This window comes from Triticum urartu, chromosome 6 (genome assembly GCF_003073215.2).
Source record: "Triticum urartu cultivar G1812 chromosome 6, Tu2.1, whole genome shotgun sequence".
NCBI lineage: Eukaryota > Viridiplantae > Streptophyta > Magnoliopsida > Poales > Poaceae > Triticum > Triticum urartu.
In genome coordinates this window covers 31,650,138-31,670,495 of record NC_053027.1, presented here as the reverse complement: position 1 = coordinate 31,670,495, position 20,358 = coordinate 31,650,138, and the positions used below count along the sequence as shown (strand labels likewise).

At 48.3% G+C, this 20,358-nt stretch overlaps 1 protein-coding gene and 1 pseudogene across 1 annotated transcript; one reads left to right on the top strand and one right to left on the bottom strand.

The window, feature by feature from the left end:
• Window positions 1–6,414: 6,414 nt before the first annotated feature.
• On the top strand, window positions 6,415–7,351 carry LOC125517131 (annotated as a pseudogene).
• Window positions 7,352–7,484: 133 nt separating this feature from the next.
• On the bottom strand, window positions 7,485–18,524 carry LOC125517130 (F-box/kelch-repeat protein At3g61590-like). The gene is made up of 3 exons (XM_048682318.1): window positions 17,349–18,524; window positions 16,054–16,147; window positions 7,485–7,725 (listed from the first exon to the last, which is right to left on the bottom strand). The coding sequence occupies exon 1, from the start codon at window positions 18,458–18,460 to the stop codon at window positions 17,549–17,551; it is 912 nt and encodes a 303-aa protein (XP_048538275.1). The 5' UTR covers window positions 18,461–18,524; the 3' UTR covers window positions 7,485–7,725; window positions 16,054–16,147; window positions 17,349–17,548.
• Between the last annotated feature and the right edge of the window lie 1,834 nt (window positions 18,525–20,358).

Genomic DNA, 20,358 nt, shown 5'->3' with positions numbered 1-20,358 from the left:
TCTTAATTTTTTTTATAATGTTTAGTTTTTAAATCATTTCTTGTTTTTAAGGATGATACCAATGCCATTAATTTGTTTCTTGTTTAAAAACTTTGTTTTATGAAAAAATCACTATTATATATTTATTCTTACAAAAATAAAAGGTACAATTTATGTGTAATTGTATCATTATTAATTTTATTTTCTTTCTTCTTAAAGAGTGCTACCAATGCCACTATACTTGATTTCTTCTTGGAAAAAATATGTTTCTTGTGTTTGTAAGTAAGTATACACGCAAATATGATATACCACGTGTGTAAATTCTAATAGAGAGCAAAAATTGCACTGTGTATGCTTATTTTTTGCATATTATGATAGTGCAATTTCAAGGCATATTTGTGTGCAAGTTTTTTTTTTCATTTTCTTTCTTCTAAGAGTTTCATTCTTACATAGAAAACTTCATTATTTAGTTTTAGTTTTTTTCTTAAAGGGTTTCACTATACCATAGAAAAATTCATTATTTTGTTTTTGTTTTAGTTTTTATTTTCTTTCTTCTTAAAGGGTTTCATTCTTCCATAGAAAACTTCATTATTTTGTTTTTCTTTTGCTTTTTCTTAAAAAGTATCAATCTTCCATAGAAAATTTCATTATTTTGTTTCTTATTTTAATTTTCTTTTTTTCTTAAAGGGTTTTATTCTTCCCTAGAAAATTCATTATTTTGTTTTCATTTTAATTTTCATTTTATTTAATTTTATCTATTTAACTATAATACCAATATCATTCCACTATTATATGGTTATTCTTTCATATTTTAAAAAGGGCAATTTCTATGTAAAATATGTGCAATTGTTTTTTGCAAAACCCTTCTGTGTAGATTTGTGCATGTTTTGTCAATATTTGATTATTTTTTTCTTTTTAATGAAATACTGATTCCTTCTTATGAAACTTCTTTTTGCGAAACTTTCACCATTATATACTTATTATTACATATTATAAAAAAATGCAATTTGTATGCAAATCTTGTCATTATTTGATTTATATGCTTTTAAGGTAAGACCAATGCCGCTGTTTTTATTCGTATATTTTATAAGGTGACAGCAGCACAACTATTTACAGTTTGAGGTGACCGCCTCTTTTTCTAGTTTTAGTTATCGGGTTTACAAGTCATAGTGATTTAAATCATGCTAGTTAAAACCGGTAGCCGGTCTCATAGTTTGCCATACTATTTTAGCCAAACTTGCCTTAGGTTAGGTGCTTAAATTGTTAGCCACACTTTGGCTTGCCTTTGGGAAATTTTCTAGTTATTTTTTGTGTATGACATGTGGGCCTTATTTTCCACAACAAGAATCTTACTGAGTAAAATAGTGTGGGAAAATACTAACTACTCCCTCCTTTCCAGTTTATAGGGCTCAATTCAAAAATCTCACCAATCAAGGTAGATGGTGAGTGGTGAAATAATTTTTGTAGTTTGCAAAACCACTCAATTAATGCGCTTGTTTTCCTCAAACAATTATGTTTACCAATGCATTAATTGTAGTGCATGCATGCATAAAGCACATGCATTGGTCAATTTTTTCTTTTAATACTTGCATGCAATGATTTAATGCATCTTAAAATCTAAACATATGATGGGGAACAACCAAATTGAGCCTAATAAAACGGGAAAACTAAAATTTTGAGATAAGTCTTATAAACCGAAAAGGAGGAAGTATGAACCAAACATGAATACCTACATCCGATGTTTGGGGGCCGTGTTGCATGCATCAATCACACTGATGGTGGTGATTCAATTGCAAAAGCGTTATTGATACCCCCAAAAAGCAGCGTTAATGATGTGCTGAAATGTGTACGTGCATGGCCATTTGAAATGCATGCCAGCTCACCTCAATTCCAGGTGGATAAACTAATTAACTATGGACCAACTGGATATATGCATTGCGATAGCAGTTGCCTGAACTGGATTCGATTGAAACAAATTTTGGTTCAGTCAACTGACCCAAATCTGTTTTCAGTCAACTGACAGGTAGCCGGTCCCATATTTGTAACGCTACTTTGCTCATGTGTTTATTTAGGGCTAGTTTGCTCGTGTGTTGCCATTGAACAACAATCACATATACAATAACATTGATCCAACATTGTTGTAATTCACAGCATGCACGTCACGCTCAGTTTACCCAAGGCCCAAGTCCACACATACGTTAAGCGCAACATAACTACGAAAAGATTATTTACTCCTTGGATCATACAAAACTAGACTAGTTGAATCTGGATCGGCGAACTGGCCGATGTTGACCAAGACAAACTACAACGACTGGTCGCTCCTGATGAAGGTGAAGCTGCAGGCGCGAGGCTATTGGGACGCCGTCAAGCACGGCGACGTCGACTTCCACGAGGACCGTATGGCGCTGGAGGCCATCCTTGGTGCGGTGCCACCGGAGATGGTGGGCACGCTGGCCGTCAAGCCGACAGCGAAGGCGGCGTGGGACGCGATCGCCACCATGCGCATCGGCCGCGACCGCGTGCGCGCGACCAAGGCCCAGTCACTGGCACAAGACTTCGAGACCAACGAGTTCCGCGACAGGGAGACCGTGGACGATTTCGCGATGCGGCTCAGTTCCATGGTCACCAACCTGAACATTCTCGGCGACAAGGTCACCGAGGAGAAGGCGGTAAGAAAGTTCCTGCGCGTGGTGCCTCCACGGTACTCGCAGATCGCCCTGTCCATTGGAACTCTCGTTGATCTCGATACGTTGAGCATTGAGGATCTGACAGGCCGCCTCAAAGCGGCCGAGGAAATATGACCACGGCAACTCAGGGCAGACCGGTGGAAACCTGCTGTTCACTAAGGAGCAGTGGCTAGCGCGCTACAAGCAACGCGAGGGATCATCGCGCAGCGGTGGTCGTGGCGATGGCCGTGGCGACGGCCGTGGCCGCCCGGAGACGGCGTGCCTGGCGGCGGCCGAGGGTCGTCGGGCGACAGCTCCCGTTTCAAGGGCAACTGCCACAACTGCGGGATCCAAGGCCATATGGCTCGGAACTGCACCAGGCCCAAGCAGCAGCGCAAGGAAGAGGCCAACCTCAACCAAGTGCAGGAAGATCAACCCACGCTACTCATGGTGGTGAGCTGCGGGCTCGCCCAGATCCACGTCGAGCCAGCGCGCGAGCACGTCTTCCTCAATGAGAAGAGCGTGATCCCGGTGCAGACAGCGTGCGACGCCTAGTACTTAGACACGGGCGCGAGCAACCATATGACAGGCGACCGGGCCGTGTTCTCCACGCTCAATGAGACGATGACTGGTGTTACGGCATATCTCTCTCAAGGTAGTTTTGGTGATTGATGACAACATGTTTGCGGACTAATCTTATGCTTTGAATTATTCACAGATTCTCCCCTGGCACGAGACGCCTTCTTCCCCTCGGAGTGTATTTCAAGACGGTGTAGCTCTTTCGTTTCTTTCTCGGTGGACTAGTTGCGTAGAGGGCACCGTACTATCAAGAGGGGGTCCGCTGGGGTTTTGCATGGGTGGAATCATCACGTACACATCAGCTTCTCACCCTCCGAGCATTTCCTTTCCATTGAAGAGATCTCTCCTCTCTCTTCCTTGTCCTGGCTGGGTCAAAGCGGTAGTACCGCGCACCCAGCGGTAGTACCGCTGAGAAGCCACAAGCGGTAGTACCGCGCACCCAGCGGTAGTACCGCTGAGAAGCCACAAGCGGCAGTACCGCTCCGCAGCGGTAGTACCGCCCGTGGCTCCACAGCAGTAGTACCGCTGGGGGCCTGGCACCTCCGCCTTGTCCTCAGCTTCTTTTAGAGATTTCTTCTCTCTCGCGCGCACCCCAGCGGTAGTACCGCACTGCCTGCGGTACTACGGCCGAAGGGTCACAAGCGGCAGTACCGCTCCACAGCGGTACTACTGCCCTTGACCCCACTGCCGTAGTACCGCTGGGCAGTCTGGTTCCTACCGCCTCGATTCGAGAGGTCTTTTTCTCGTGTCGGGTTTTGCGGCACTAGTCACGGTTGTAGTGGCGGTAGTACCGTTCCAGGAGTGGTAGTACCGCCCTACCACCGCGGTAGTATCGCATTTGGGTCCGTTCCCTACTTGTCTCCCCTGCGCGGCAGTACCGCTGGCTGGCGCGGCAGTACCGTTGTCCTGGCGGTAGTACCGCCCCATCTCAGCGGTAGTACCGCCCTGTGCGGGGCTGGTTGGTGGGGGGCAACGGGATTGTTGCCCCCACTATAAAAGGGAGTCCCCTTCTTCCTTCTCACCTACCTCTTCCTCCCCCAAGCTCCATTTATTGCTCAAGCTCCATTAAATACTCCAAGCTTCATTTTCGCCCGATCTATCTCTCTAGCCAATCAAATTTGTTGATTTGCTCGGGAGTGGTTGAGAAGGCTCCGATCTACACTTCCACCAAGGGATTTTTGATTCCCCCACTCATCCCTAGCGGATCTTGTTACTCTTGGGTGTTTGAGCACCCTAGATGGTTGAGGTCACCTCGGAGCTATATTCCATTGTGGTGAAGTTTCGTGGTCTTGTTGGGAGCCTCCGATTAAGTTGTCGAGATTGCCCCAACCTTGTTTGTAAAGGTTCGGTCGCCGCCTTCAAGGGCACCAATAGTGGAATCACGGCATCTCGCATTGTGTGAGGGCATGAGGAGAATACGGTGGCCCTAGTGGCTTCTTGGGGAGCATTGTGCCTCCACCTAAAAACCTGGGTGTGTTTCGGTAACTTTTTTCATAACTTTTTTGATGTTTTTGCGTAACTTATCATGCCTATAGCGGGTCAAAGTGGGCCATTTTTCTGGGCCAACCCACGAGCACATGTGCCTCCTCATGACACTAAACATTATGTGGCTTTTCTGTGGCACATCATGTGTTGTGTTCATCTAAGAGGCCTCGCGAGGCGAGTGTATGTTTTTAACAACTTGTTTTCCTTTGGTAAAACATTACCATCATGTTTATATTGTAACTTATTGGTTATGCGGTGCTTATATTATCATGTTATTCACACAAAAATTATCGGAGATGTTTTGAACAACTTTTCCCCGGGACAAAAGGTTATCATGGTGATTCTAGGTAACCTATCAAGCCCGCGGTGCTTAAAATATCATGCTATTTACACAAAATTTATCAAGGATATGTTTCAGCAAAATTTCCCCTCACGGGTCAAAAACTTATCATGGTGTTTAGTTATCACGGTGCATATGTTTTCATGCTATTTACACATAAAAATACCAGGGGAGGGAGGTATAGTACCGTGCTATTTACACAGAAGATACCGGAGTATCTTTTCAAAAAAATCCCTATGGTCAAAGTTACCATGGTGTTTCTACCTCAGTTATCAGATGTGCGCTGCGTATATTACCATCTATTTACACATAAATTATCTGGTATATTTTCACATTTTTCTTCCCCAATGGTTAAAGTTACCATGACGTCTGTATCTAAATTATCAGGTCTATGGCGTGAATGTTATCGTGCTATTTATAGAAATTACCCGGGGCCGGGGTTCAACAAATTTCTCCCCAATGATCAAAGTTACCATGATGCTTTCACCAAAGTTATCACGCCTTCAATGCTTATGACCATGCTACTTACACATAATGTACCGTGTGGTATACAAAAGTTATCATGTTGGTGGTGCGTCATTTATCGTGATGGTGATGGAGAATTTACCACGAAAAAAGTTTATGTGTCAGGTTTGATAGGTGAAACAAAAGTTTTTTAGTGATAAAATATTAAAGGCAAAACATGTCAAAAACAGTATTTTTCTTAGATTGTTCAACAATGAGTGTCATAGGTGAGATGGTTGGCTCTCTTCGTTGATTACCTGCAAACCAGAGATCAAATCCCAATTAAAGCATTATTTTTGCCCAAAAATCTGAAAGGCGCGTGGGGCCATAACTGGTGATTGAAAGAAAGGAAATCAGGAGAGCGGGAAAGGAAGGAGATCGGGAGGACGTGCGGGAATGGAAGGAGATCGCGAGGAAAGGAGAGAGATAGCGAGGACGTGCGGGAAAGGAAGGAGATCGGGAGGGTGTGGCAGTTTTGCAATCTGCCACATGGTTGCCACTTACATATTTCGTTTAAATTAATATCCTGGTGTCAACTACATTTACCACCATTCAAATTAATATATGGTGCCAACTATATTTACCATCCCCACCGAGGCGGTTGCCAACTAAACCTCGTCCTGACATGAGTTGTTTCAAAATCATGGTGTAACGTGAGCTACATTTACCATCCCACTGAACCAGTTGCCAACTACCAAAAAATAATCATCTTTGTGCTTATAGTCGTCGCTAGGTGGTCTATGGATCTGGATATAATTTTTATCATTTCTGGTGTTCGTTGTACCGGCATATGTCATAGATTGAAAATGAATAGATCGGAAGTTTTCTTGAAAAAAAAGACTTTACATATGCCATTTTCAATTGATGTCCTTGTGCCAGTTACATTTACCGTCCCCACCAAACCAGTTGTCAGCCGGGCCGAACATTTGACACAACGTGGCACCGGCGTGAAACACGTGTATCTTCTCACCACCCATACATCACGCACCCATACAAGGGACAAGGGCTGAATCCCAACACTCATCCGTTCACAACTTCGCACTCCACAGCAGCTCCCTTTCTCCTCTCTTCCCATAGCTTGTGCGTCCAAAGGAAAGGGGATGGAGGCGAGGAAGAGGGCGGCCGCCATTGCCGCCCTGTGCGTGCTCCTCGTCATGTCAGTGCCGCCGGGCGGCCGCCAAGTCCTTCTGCGAGTGCTTCCAGCCCTGCCACCACGGGTGCAGCCGCAGCGGATGGATCTGCAAAGTCGACTGCGTCGAGAAATGCAAGGACGTGGGCTACAGGGAGGAGAGCCTCGCCGCCTGCTGCTGGGTCTGCGGCACCGACTCCGCCTGCGGCCCGTCGGTGGCGCCGACCGGTAAGACGACGACGGATCACCTTACTTGCATTGCATTTTTGCTCCGTTTATGGATGAACTCTCCTGAACATCGATGCAATACATGGTCTCTCTTTTTTCTGTTGACACAAAGAAGAATCCTCTGTTCTAGCCGATGATCTTGTGCTCGCGTTGGCCATTGTGCAGATGCAGAAGGCGTTGCGGATTGTAAAGTTGAGTGCTTCAAGAGGTGGGGCCATGTTTAACGCCAAGCAACCTGCAAAATAAGGAGATGTTGAACGGCTGTGATTGCCGAACCAATCAATAAAATGTGTTCTGCGCGTCGGCGCATCACTTGTGTGAAATTTTGCAAATCTCAAAGTGGCATGTTCACTTCATAAGAGGTTAACACATAAAAGAACTCAAACATTAGCAATCTCATACAAGCCTCCCTGAATCCTGGTGAAAGCAAGCAACTCAACTTTGATTAGTCAGAACCAGATAAAAACAAACACACAAAATGGGACATATGCAGAAATTTGACGCGGGATTCTCCCCGCCAGATACAACATGGAAAATCAATCACAAGAAACTGTGAAAATACGAACACACGGAATGCAAGCAAGCAAGATCAACTCAAAGGTACTGTTTAGTACAAGCAAATCTGATGTCTTTCATGTCAGTTGGGCAATGGACTGCGTTCGATAACAAGACGGGTTTGAGCAAAATAAGTGATTCATTCCTACGACTTCACTTCACAGCTGATCACTGCATCCCTACATAAAGGGTAAATTTCCGTGCGCATCCCATCAAACAAGCCACTCCTACATCTCAGCCACCGAAACGTACTCTCATACCTGCAGGGCAATTATGACATCAGTCAAACCAATTTTCATACACGGAAAAGCCATCAAATTTATATCTGCGACTCTGTATGACTCAAGCAATAAACATTAGCTTCACCATTGTGCAGATCGCCAAAGTTGAATCATCACAGCATTATTAGACAAAACCAATATCACAAACAGAGGCTAAAATATCAGTTATTGGCTATATCTGGTCCTAATAGAGGCTAAAATATCAGTGGGCATACAAGGGGTTCATGGAGTAGGAAATAAGAAAAACCTCACAGGCATTCTTCTTATAAATGCCAAAAAAGCTAGCTAGTCACTAGTGGATGAATCTAATCAAATTCATGCAGTAGAAGTGTCGAGTAAGGGATCATGCATCTCTTATTGACGAATAGACGTCCTTCGGTCCAAAATAGGTGGTCATTTTTTTTAACTTTGCACAGCATTAAAAACAATACTTTGGCTACTATTAGTGACAATATGTACTTGTCTTAGATTTGTCTAGATACGGGATGTAAACACGTTTTAGTGTTAGATATATCCATATCTAGACAAATCTAAGACTAGTAATATGGACCGGAGGGAGTAGTAAAAGGTGCAATTCATGATGAAAGCAGTATTCATGATGAATCCAGTCATGCCATTTCGATCATGTGTTTAATATAAAGTGTTAAACATCTACTGTGATCAAATTGAAGAACTAAACCTAGAGAAAGCATAGCTGCATATATAGTTTGGATTTTGGACCAAACAATGGCCAATTACATGTGCAAGTTAGACTGACAATGAGAGATATGCTGAGACAATTTTTAAGCAAACTGCCTAAAACTAGACTAATTGTCCATAAAACTGTAATAACTTAACTGCAAGCAAAACGATGAATAGTAGTACAACAATTCACGAAGGCATGCTCTTCAAAAATTGTCACAATTATCAGTTCAAAATAATCAGCAATGTGAAACGGCATAGCTATAAGCCCATATAAATAAAGGAAGCATGGAACAAATGCTCAGGTATCATTAGTTGGCACTCACTTAAGAGGGGAAAACGTATAAATTACACTGTGACCTGATGGATCCATAACAGCAAAAAACAAAACAAAAAAAATCCATGAAGCAAGAAAGAGGATGTATTTTATTCTGCTACCACCTAACATGACAACATTATCATCTTGATAAAGTTGGAACAAACTTCTGCGCAAAAGGGGGAAGGGTTTGTTAGGTATTACTCGTGTCGTGCTAGCCCAGGTTTAGACTTAGTATAGTTTCTGTTTTTCATTGTACGTGACAGATTTGCATAGCGTCACATTTGTTGCCTTTGCGTAGAAGATAGGAGGCCGAATCGTGCTCCGTTCATGGCGGGCCGGTAGCAGCGCGCTCGTGGTCATGATCCACTCGTCGTGGGATGGCACGTCGAGAGCGGGCATGGCGCATGGATCGGGCTGCGCTGTTGCGCAGGGAATAAGAAGAGAGAAAACAGAAAAGGCCGCAAGTTAGTTGGCGGCACAAAACCACTTCGTATCTCTGAGTTCTTGAGCTGATTCCACGTCTGGTAGATCGATCGTGAGAGCGAGCGAGTTGTCCGGTGGCAACGACAAGTGGCATCAGAGCTTCGTCGGAGATCCTGTGGACATGGCCGGCGGCAAGAAGCTGGTGCAGACGGAGAAGGCCGACAGGTCAGGGTCGAAGTCACCCTCGAAGTTGCCGCCGCACCGTTCACGATCACCATCCCGCTCCCCCCCCCCACACACCCACACACACCCGCGACGCGGGCGGAGCCGCACGATCCGCGGCCGCGAGCTGGCAACGCCTGTGGTGCACAAGGTGATCCAGGAATCTGGATCGGCGAACTGGCCGATGTTGACCAAGACAAACTACAATGACTGGTCGCTCCTGATGAAGGTGAAGCTGCAGGCGCGAGGCTACTGGGACGCCGTCAAGCACGGCGACGTCGACTTCCACGAGGACCGTATGGCGCTGGAGGCCATCCTTGGTGCGGTGCCACCGAAGATGGTGGGCACGCTGGCCGTCAAGCCGACGGCGAAGGCGGCGTGGGACGCGATCGCCACCATGCGCATCGGCCGCGACCGCGTGCGCGCGGCCAAGGCCCAGTCACTGGCACAAGACTTCGAGACCAACGAGTTCCGCGACGGGGAGAGCGTGGACGATTTCGCGATGCGGCTCGGTTCCATGGTCACCAACCTGAACATTCTCGGCGACAAGGTCACCGAGGAGAAGGCGGTAAGAAAGTTCCTGCGCGTGGTGCCTCCACGGTACTCGCAGATCGCCCTGTCCATTGGAACTCTCGTTGATCTCGATACGTTAAGCATTGAGGATCTGACAGGCCGCCTCAAAGCGGCCGAGGAAATATGACCACGACAGCTCAGGGCAGACCGGTGGAAACCTGCTGTTCACTAAGGAGCAGTGGCTAGCGCGCTACAAGCAACGCGAGGGATCATCGCGCAGCGGTGGTCGTGGCGATGGCCGTGGCGACGGCCGTGGCCACCCGGAGACGGCGTGCCTGGCGACGGCCGAGGGTCGTCGGGCGACAGCTCCCGTTTCAAGGGCAACTGCCACAACTGCGGGATCCAAGGCCATATGGCTCGGAACTGCACCAGGCCCAAGCAGCAGCGCAAGGAAGAGGCCAACCTTAACCAAGTGCAGGAAGATCAACCCACGCTACTCATGGTGGTGAGCTGCGGGCTCGCCCAGATCCACGTCGAGCCAGCGCGCGAGCACGTCTTCCTCAATGAGAAGAGCGTGATCCCGGTGCAGACAGCGTGCGACGCCTAGTACCTAGACACGGGCGCGAGCAACCATATGACAGGCGACCGGGCCGTGTTCTCCACGCTCAATGAGACGATGACTGGTGTTACGGCATATCTCTCTCAAGGTAGTTTTGGTGATTGATGACAACATGTTTGCGGACTAATCTTATGCTTTGAATTATTCACAGATTCTCCCCTGGCACGAGACGCCTTCTTCCCCTCGGAGTGTATTTCAAGACGGTGTAGCTCTTTCGTTTCTTTCTCGGTGGACTAGTTGCGTAGAGGGCACCGTACTATCAAGAGGGTGTCCGCTGGGGTTTTGCATGGGTAGAATCATCACGTACACATCAGCTTCTCACCCTCCGAGCATTTCCTTTCCATTGAAGAGATCTCTCCTCTCTCTTCCTTGTCCTGGCTGGGTCAAAGCGGTAGTACCGCGCACCCAGCGGTACCGCAGCGGTAGTACCGCCCGTGGCTCCACAACAGTAGTACCGCTGGGGGCCTGGCACCTCCGCCTTGTCCTCAGCTTCTTTTAGAGATTTCTTCTCTCTCGCGCGCGCCCCAGCGGTAGTACCACACTGCCTGCGGTACTACGGCCGAAGGGTCACAAGCGGCAGTACCGCTCCACAGCGGTACTACCGCCCTTGACCCCACTGTCGTAGTACCGCTGGGCAGTCTGGTTCCTACCGCCTCGATTCGAGAGGTCTTTTTCTCGTGTCGGGTTTTGCGGCACTAGTCACGGTTGTAGTGGCGGTAGTACCGTTCCAGGAGCGGTAGTACCGCCCTACCACCGCGGTAGTACCACATTTGGGTCCGTTCCCTACTTGTCTCCCCAGCGCGGCAGTACCGTTGTCCTGGCGGTAGTACCGCCCTGTGCAGGGCTGGTTGGTGGGGGGCAACGGGATTGTTGCCCCCACTATAAAAGGGAGTCCCCTTCTTCCTTCTCACCTACCTCTTCCTCCCCCAAGCTCCATTTATTGCTCAAGCTCCATTAAATACTCCAAGCTTCATTTTCGCCCGATCTATCTCTCTAGCCAATCGAATTTGTTGATTTGCTCGGGAGTGGTTGAGAAGGCTCCGATCTACACTTCCACCAAGGGATTTTTTATTCCCCCACTCATCCCTAGCGGATCTTGTTACTCTTGGGTGTTTGAGCACCCTAGATGGTTGAGGTCACCTCAGAGCTATATTCCATTGTGGTGAAGCTTCGTGGTCTTGTTGGAAGCCTCCGATTAAGTTGTGGAGATTGCCCCAACCTTGTTTGTAAAGGTTCGGTCGCCGCCTTCAAGGGCACCAATAGTGGAATCACGGCATCTCGCATTGTGTGAGGGCGTGAGGAGAATACGGTGGCCCTAGTGGCTTCTTGGGGAGCATTGTGCCTCCACACCGCTCCAACGGAGACGTACTTCCCCTCAAAAGGAAGGAACTTCGATAACACATCCTCGTCTTCACCGGATCCACTCTTGGTTATCTCTTACCTTTACTTGTGCAAGCTTTTTAGTATTTCTACCCTTACTTGCTTGTTGTTATTGCATCATATAGGTTGCTCACCTAGTTGCACATCTAGACAACCTAATTTGATGCAAAGTTTAATTTGGTAAAGAAAAGCTAAAAATTGGTAATTGCCTATTCACCCCCCCCCTCCTCTAGTCAACCATATCGATCCTTTCAACTGGCACGGTCAGGTTTGGAGACGGCTTGTCTGTTGATATTCGTGGACGTGGAACCGTGGCGTTTAACTGCAGGAACAAGTCACACCGTGCACTGACAGGGGTGTACTTCATACCCCAGCCGAGGAGCAGCATTGTGAGCATCGGGCAACTCGACGAGGTAGGCTGCAGGGGGGTGGTCGAGGACGGCGTGATGAGCATCTTCGACCAGGAAAGGTTGCTGCTCGCGCGCGTCAGGCGCTCCAGGAGCCGCCTATACACGCTGCAGCTTGACATCACGGGCCCGGTGTGTCTCCTCACCAAGGCCGACGACGCGGCGTGGCGCTGGCACGCACGCTTCGGACATCTGCACTTCAGGGCGCTCCACGACCTCTCCAGCAAGGGCATGGTCGTTGGTGTGCCACCGATCGCGCGGGTGGACCAGCTCTGCGATGGGTACACCCTTGCCAAGATGCACCAGACGCCGTTCCCACGAGCGTCCTCGTATCGCGCGGAGCGCGGTCTGGAGCTGGTACACGGCGACTTGTGCGGACCCGTGACGCCGGCTACACCAAGCGGCAACCGCTACTTCATCCTCATCGTCGACGACTACAGCCGCTATATGTGGGTGAAGATGCTTCGAATGAAGGACGAGGCATTCAAGTTCTTCCGCAAGGTCGAGCGAGCGCGGCATGAACCTCCTGGCTTTCAGGACGGACCGGGGCAGCGAGTTCAACTCCATCGCGTTCAAGACGTACTGCGACGAGAATGGGGTCAAGAGGTACACGACGGCGCCGTACTCCCCGCAACAGAACGGTGTCGTGGAACGCCGGAACCAGACGATGGTTGAGACCGCCCGCAGCTTGCTCAAGGCCATGAAAGTGCCCGATGAGTTCTGGGGTGAGGTTGTAAAAACTGTTGCACACATCCTGAACAGGGCGCCCGCACGTGCTCTGGACGGTGTCACTCCTTACGAGGCTTGGCACGGCCGGCGCCCGAACGTCGCCTACCTGTGCACCTTTGGGTGCACGGCCTACGTGAAGGTGGGACCGGGCATCACCAAGCTAACAGACTGCGCGGCGCCCATGGTGTTCATGGGGTACGAGGACGGCAGCAAGGCCTACCGCATCTATGACCCGGCGGCCCACAAGCTGCACATCACTCGCGACGTGGTCTTTGACGAAGGTTGTCCCTGGAACTGGGAAGTGGCGCCCGACCCAGCAGTGCCCGCGGGCACGCCCGCTACCTTCACTGTCGAGTACTCCATCGACAACACCGAGCACAGCGGCGACAGCGACCGCGCTCTGGACACGCCCCCAGCGACGCCGTGTGCACCCTCAACGCCCAGCAAGCCATACACGCTGAAGCCATCGCCGGTGCCGTTCGTGACGCCTCCTACTGGAGAGACACACGACACGGAAGGGGTGGCGCTCCGCTTTCGCATGATGGAGGTGGTGGATCACGCCGAGCTGGTCGTGATCGAGTACAGTGGGTTGTGCCTGCTGGCTGCTGAGGAGCCCGGCAACATTGACGACGCACTCGCTGAGGGGTGCTGGAGAAAGGCGATGGAAGAGGAGATGCGCGCCATCCACGACAACGAGACTTGGGAGCTGACAGAGCTCCCAGCTGGACACCGGGCCATTGGACTGAAATCGGTGTTCAAAATCAAGAAAGATCCCCAAGGTGATGTGATCAAGCACAAAGCTCATTTGGTTAATAAAGGGTATGCACAGCGGGAAGGCATTGATTTTGAGGTGTTCGCGCCAGTAGCGCGGATGGAGACTGTGCGCGTGCTCGTCGCGCTCGCCGCGCACCGCGGCTGGCACGTTCATCACATGGACGTGGAGTCTGCCTTCCTCAACGGAGAGCTGGCCAGGGAGGTCTATGTGCGGCAGCCGGAGGGCTTCGTCGACACCAACAACGTACGAGCTGTTCTGAAGTTGCGCAAGGCGTTGTATGGGCTACGACAGGCGCCGCGGGTCTGGAACATCAAGCTGGACAGTGCGCTCGCGGCTCTCGGCTTTGAGCGAAGCCCGCTTGAGCATGCTGTGTACAAGCGCGGGAGCGGCAACACCCTCCTACTTGTGGGGGTGTACGTGGATGATTTTATCACCACGGGCGCCAACGCCGGCGAGATCGCAAAGTTCAAGGAGAAGATGCAACGCACTTTCAGCATGAGTGATCTCAGCCCCCTGAGTTATTATCTCGGGATCGAGGTCGAGCAGAAGGGCGATGCCATCACACTTTGCCAGAGTAGCTATGCCCGCAAGATCCTCAAGCAAACGGGGATGACAGGCTGCAAGCCGTGCTCGACGCCGATGGAAAATCGCTTGCGGCTGTCAAACAGCGACGGGAGTCCGGCGATGGATGTGGCCTACTACAGGAGTGTGGTGGGCAGCTTGCGCTATCTGGCAAACACACGAGCGGACATCGCCTACGCGGTTAGGATCGTCAGTCGCTACATGGAGGCGCCGACAGTGCAGCATATGGCCGCGGTGAGGCATCTTCTGCATTACATCAGCGACACAATTCATCATGGATGCAAGTACCAGCGAGGCGGAGGGGATGAACCGCAGCTTGTGGGGTACAGTGACAGCGATCATGGTGGCGACCTGGATGATCGCAAGAGCACCAGTGGGTCAGTGTTCTTCCTTGGGCGAAACCTGATCACCTGGGCATCACAGAAGCAGAAGATCATCACCATGTCCTCCTGTGAAGCAGAGTACGTGGCGGCGGCCGCAGCAGCTATGCAAGCAGTGTGGCTGAGCAGACTGATCGCTGACATACAAGGCACTGAAACGAGAAGTGTCAAGCTGCCGGTGGACAACAAGTCGGCGATCGCGCTGAGCAAGAATCCGGTGCATCACGATCGCAGCAAGCATATTGATTTGAGGTATCATTTCATCCGAGACTGTGTTGAGACTGAAAAGATTGATATCGAGTATGTGGGCACTGAAGACCAGCTTGCTGATGTGCTCACCAAGTCCCTGGGCAGAGTTCAGTTCAGGGAGCTAAAGAAGAGGATCGGCATCAAGGTGCAAACTGGACGACGCAAGGGGGTGATTTCTTAGGTATTACATGTGTCGTGCTAGCCCAGGTTTAGACATAGTATAGTTTCCGTTTTTCATTATACGTGACAGCTTTGCATAGCGTCACATTTGTTTCATTTGCGTAGAAGATAGGAGGCCGAGTCGTGCTCCGTTCACGCCGGTAGCAGCGCGCTCGTGGTCATGATCCGCTCGTCGTGGGATGGCACGTCGAGAGCGGGCATGGCGCATGGATCGGGCGGCGCTGTTGCGCAGGGAATAAGAGAGAAAACAGAAAAGGCCGCAAGTTAGTTGGCGGCGCAAAACCACTTCATGTCTCTGAGTTCTTGAGCTGATCCACGTCTGGTAGATCGATCGTGAGAGCGAGCGAGTTGCCCAGTGGCAACGACAGGGTTCAAGTCATCGGTCATCTAGGGAGCTAGAGGAGAAGAACCTGCACTAGCAGAGGGAACTTGGAGAGTGCCAAGGAGGTGGCAAACTGAAAGAAAGGCAGCTGGATAGAAGGGAAAAAGGCAAGCGAAAGAGCACCTCCAGTGGAGGAGTTTAAAGCATCAGCTGATAAAAGATGGCGTAGGTGGGTTAGGGCATGAGGAAAAGAATGGAGAGACGATGAAGAAGGGATGAGGAAGCAGTGTCTGGAGATAAGAAACAAGATGTAGCCTGCCATGAAGGAAGCATGACAGGAGGTGGCGAGGTGGGCAACAGTTAAGCAAAGGGTTGTCGAGAAAATCTTAAGAGCCCTCTCTTGCGGTTCCGTATTTGTGGAATGGATTGTAGAGAAAATATCAGAGCCCTCACTTGCAATTTAGTACTTGAGGAATGGCAGTACAAAAGAAAGAAGTACAGTTTTTTGAAAGAACAGTTCATATACCTCAACATAAATTCAGAAGATAAGCTTGCTTGCTCAACCAGTACATCATACTAGCTTATCTTGATCAGCTCCATGGCACCACCAATGCCTGCTTCTGCAATCATAAAAAGTCAAACAACCAATAACCTTCAATTGGAAAGCTAAATAGATACAAGGTAGAATCAACAAGATATTTAGATTACTCACAACTGTAATTTGGGGAAAATAACTCAGTTCTGACAACATTAGGAACAGAAAAGGAAATAACACAGCCTATCAAATTTAAATATTACGAAACAGTACATTATGATTAATATTGTGAAAATGAAGGACACACGCACTCAGGCTATTATTAGCCGGTCAGAATAGACATGTTATCCAGAATTAATAAAATTGTTATACACCATATCAGAAACAGTAAAATATGCTCATACCAATAAATCATAGCAACCAACATGATCCTGACTATAAGAGATTATCTTTAAAATATATTTAGCCTGAGAAATGAAATGAAAACATTTTGTGTGCTTCATTGGTACAAATGGACTTGCCACTCGCAGCAGGAATCTCCAACAAGAGATGAGATGAACAATTATGCATTCATTTACAACAAATTCATCATTACCAATTCAAGAATATTAGCCCAATAACAATATCAAATGAACAAATATAACTAGATTTAAAAGTCCAGATATACTTATTGAGCACTATTTGATATTTCAGTTGGTTCAACCTAATTTTTCATGCAGTTGTTTTCAACATAAGAAAAAACTATAACACAGAACTAATGCTACCAGTATACAATTCCTGAATATGTCAACAGGCAGCAATAGTGAAATCTAGTTCAGTAATTACAGGAAGGAAAAGATCCAGTCTTCGTGTTCATCATATTACTGAATAGATATTCACATAATAAACTGATAAAGACAGTTTGTTATCTCTGACTCGAACCAGATAGTTCAACAAATACCAATATGTGATAATGTGAAATTGCAAGCTACATATTTGTTGACAAACAACATAATGATGAACTGGTGACATCAAAAGCATAAAGGACACTGGCAGATTAGCAACCAGTAACATATGTGAATCCAGACCATGACCAGCAAATAAATCTACCACACAAGCATCAGAATAGAAACACTACATAACAAATTCGCCATATGTTGAAGAGGACATCAAGCAGCAAAAGAAGCACTTAATATAGCACTACTTAAAATTGTTAGCTTAACACAAAAGGACGTGAAAGGCCATCAACCAATTATTGAAAATAGACATGATTTCGTTATAACCAGAATTTGATGACATGTTATTACCTGGAGCATAGACACTTTCGAATGGATAACAGACAACAGCGTTGTTGTTTTCAGGAAGTTTACTGAACCGCAATGACTCAAGCTGGACCATGAAGATACCAGCAATCGTACGCATGAAAGCCACATTATTTTCCTCAGCGTAAGCTAGCATCCATATGTTGCTTGTCTTATCTGAATTCAGGGGAAGTAGCTTGTCCAGTTCAATAGTTTGTCCCAGCACCCATGAAGCAACACCATCGCAGTCGGTATTCCTCTTCCATAACTCGGCCGTGAATTCTGACAGAGAGAGTATGCCCAAACCGCCACCCTCTGCTCGCATAACCATCAAGTCTTCCTTCGGCAAACATATTCGTCGGCACCCGTATCGCAGCTAGACTCTGGCTATCCAAATCAACTTCAAGAATTACACTTATATTGTCCCCAGGGAGCAGCCAGCAAAGGGAATCCCCGGCCAGCACAGCGGGCATGCCTTCATAATCCATGGCCTTGCCTGGAACCGGCGTTGAGATAAGATCACTCCACCCACCGGTCTCCGACAAGTAAATGGAGACGGTCGCCTGTTCATCTTCCTGTTTGTAGCTCACCAATACCACCCGGAAGTGGTGGGCGTCGCCGGCAACGCGAAGCACCGCCCCGTCCATCGGGGTACTTTTCATGTCGAACCCAAGGGGAGCGGCAATGTGGTGCTGGTCGCCATTGACGGGGTCCCACACCAGGACCTGGTTCCGCGACGAGTGGGAGATGAGCACGAGGCCGTGGCGGCAGCTGAGGAGATGGAAGTGGTAGCCGGCGTCGTGGAGATGCACGGAGAAGCGGTCGGCGGGAACAAGGTCGGGGGCCTCCATGGCAGGCGTGTAGGAGATGCCTCGCAGGTCGTTGCGGAAGAAACCGAGGAGGGGAGGGCTGCGGCGGTGGTGTCGGCGGTAGCGGCGGAGGAAGCCGCGGTCGGAGACGAGGCGGCGCCAGCGCTTGCAGACGGCGGAGGCGCGGGGGAGGGAGGACGGCTGCGGCGGGAGGCGGAGGAGGATCTCGAGGAGCAGATCCTCGTCTTCCAGCGGCGAGCGGGGGCGGTGGTGGAGGGTGGCCGACATCTCGCCGTCCTGCGTGCTCATGGGGGGAGGCGGCGGCGGCGGCGGCGGAGTCTAGGGTGGGGCGCAGCCGCAATGGGGAAAGTGAAAGTGCAGTTGTGGGATTGAAGCCCCAAAACTATATTTTTTATTTTTAGAAAAAACAAAAAAATGAAGCTGCAGTGTTTTTTTTTCCAGGGAAAACTTTGAGAGCTTTATTACATTAGATTAGATAAAAGCGTTCTCTGCACTGCAGTGTGATCAAGTTCTTTTTTATTTAATTTTAAAAATACAAGTATATTGTACAGTACACTATAAATCAGTTCTAAATTACTCCGTATTTTTCTTTTTTAGAAAACTTCTGATATATTCATCTTCAATCATGCAACAAATAGTAGAAATAATAAAAATTACATTCAGACCTATAGACCACATAGCAACGAGTACAAACATTGAAGCGAGCCGAAGGCTCGCTGCCATCATCGTCCCTCCCTTGCTGGAGCCGGGCAAAACTTATTGCAGTAGACAGTCAGAAAGTCGTCGTGCTAAGACCTTATAGGACTAGCGCACCAGAACAGCAATCACCGACGATAAAGAGTAACGTAGATATAGGCATGCGCTTGTTGTGGCTAAGTGAGGCTCTCGCCGTGGGGCTTGCTCATGGCAGAGCGCGGGAGCCACGTCAGTGGCCCTGGGTCTTTTCTACAGCGATGACGACCATGGAAGCTGCATGGCCAGTTCCATCTATGGGCCTTGGGATCGACAGTGGTAGGCCCAGCTGACCTGCCACGGGGTAGTTTCTCGACGATGTTGCAGATTCCTAATGGCGATGCCCTTTTGTGGTGGTCGAATCCGATTAGATCGACGAACGTCTTGGTCACGTGTTTGATTTGAGAGGATTCCTCCTTCAGATCTGACAGTGGTGACACCGACCGACGGTTCATGCTAGCGAAGTTGTGGGATGCAGCCAGAAGGCTACACGATTGGTTTTGGCGGCTCTCACTTTAGCCAGTTAGCTTTCGTTGCTGCGATGCAATCCATGGACAATGGCTTGATGCAGAGGATATGGTGCTGCAGTGACGATGGTGGGATTTCTAAACCAACCCATTCGTTGGGATCAAGGAAAAGTGGTGGTGACGACACATGATTAACTTCAATTTGGTGGTGCTCCTCGTCTACCCAGTCTCGAGCTCCGGGGTGAAAATCAATGGTCTGACTCGAGTGGGTTATACCTGACAATGGCGATATTTTTTTGTGGTGATCTTGTTGAAGGCATTGCTCGGATATGCTCAGACTTGTTTTTCGGGATGAAAACCTAGAATCCGACCTTTGGTGGTTGGATCCGGCGACGATGACGCTTGAGCGTTGTTCCCTTACGAAAGGCGTTGCTATTGAAGAATGTTGTTATCCCGTGGTGTCAAGAAATGGTTGGTGCATAGATGGTCGTTGTTGTAATTTGTCGATCATTGATTTGATCGCTTCGGGTCATTTTCTTTTTTTCCTTGCAAAGACATAACTTTCGTCTTGTATGATTTTGCTATTTGCCGTCGTGTTCAGGTCTGTGTGTGTTCGTATTGGATGTGTGCATCCTAATTATGCAGAGACCGGATATGTATTCATTATGTTTGTATTCACTTGATGCTTCATCTTGAGTCAATAAAATCCACCTTTTGTCAAAAAAAATATGATTATATAATATAAAATGGCATACTAATAATACGAACATAGTAAAATAATAAGAATATGTTCATAAATTATGATAAATTTGTATGTATAATTCTAGATCCCAATAGCTGGTGAACGTTCGTCATGAGAGGTGACATTTGCGAACGTTTTTGCTGGCAGATTCTTCACAGACTGATAGTTTCTGGCGTGTAGAAACTGCCCTCATTTGATCTCGGGTCGCAAGTAAAACTGCCAGCAATATGCGTTGGTTTGCTAGC

Coding starts and splice junctions, on each gene's coding strand:
- LOC125517130 (XM_048682318.1), bottom strand. CDS start 18,460: ATGAGCACGCAGGACGGCGAGATGTCGGCCACCCTCCACCACCGCCCC.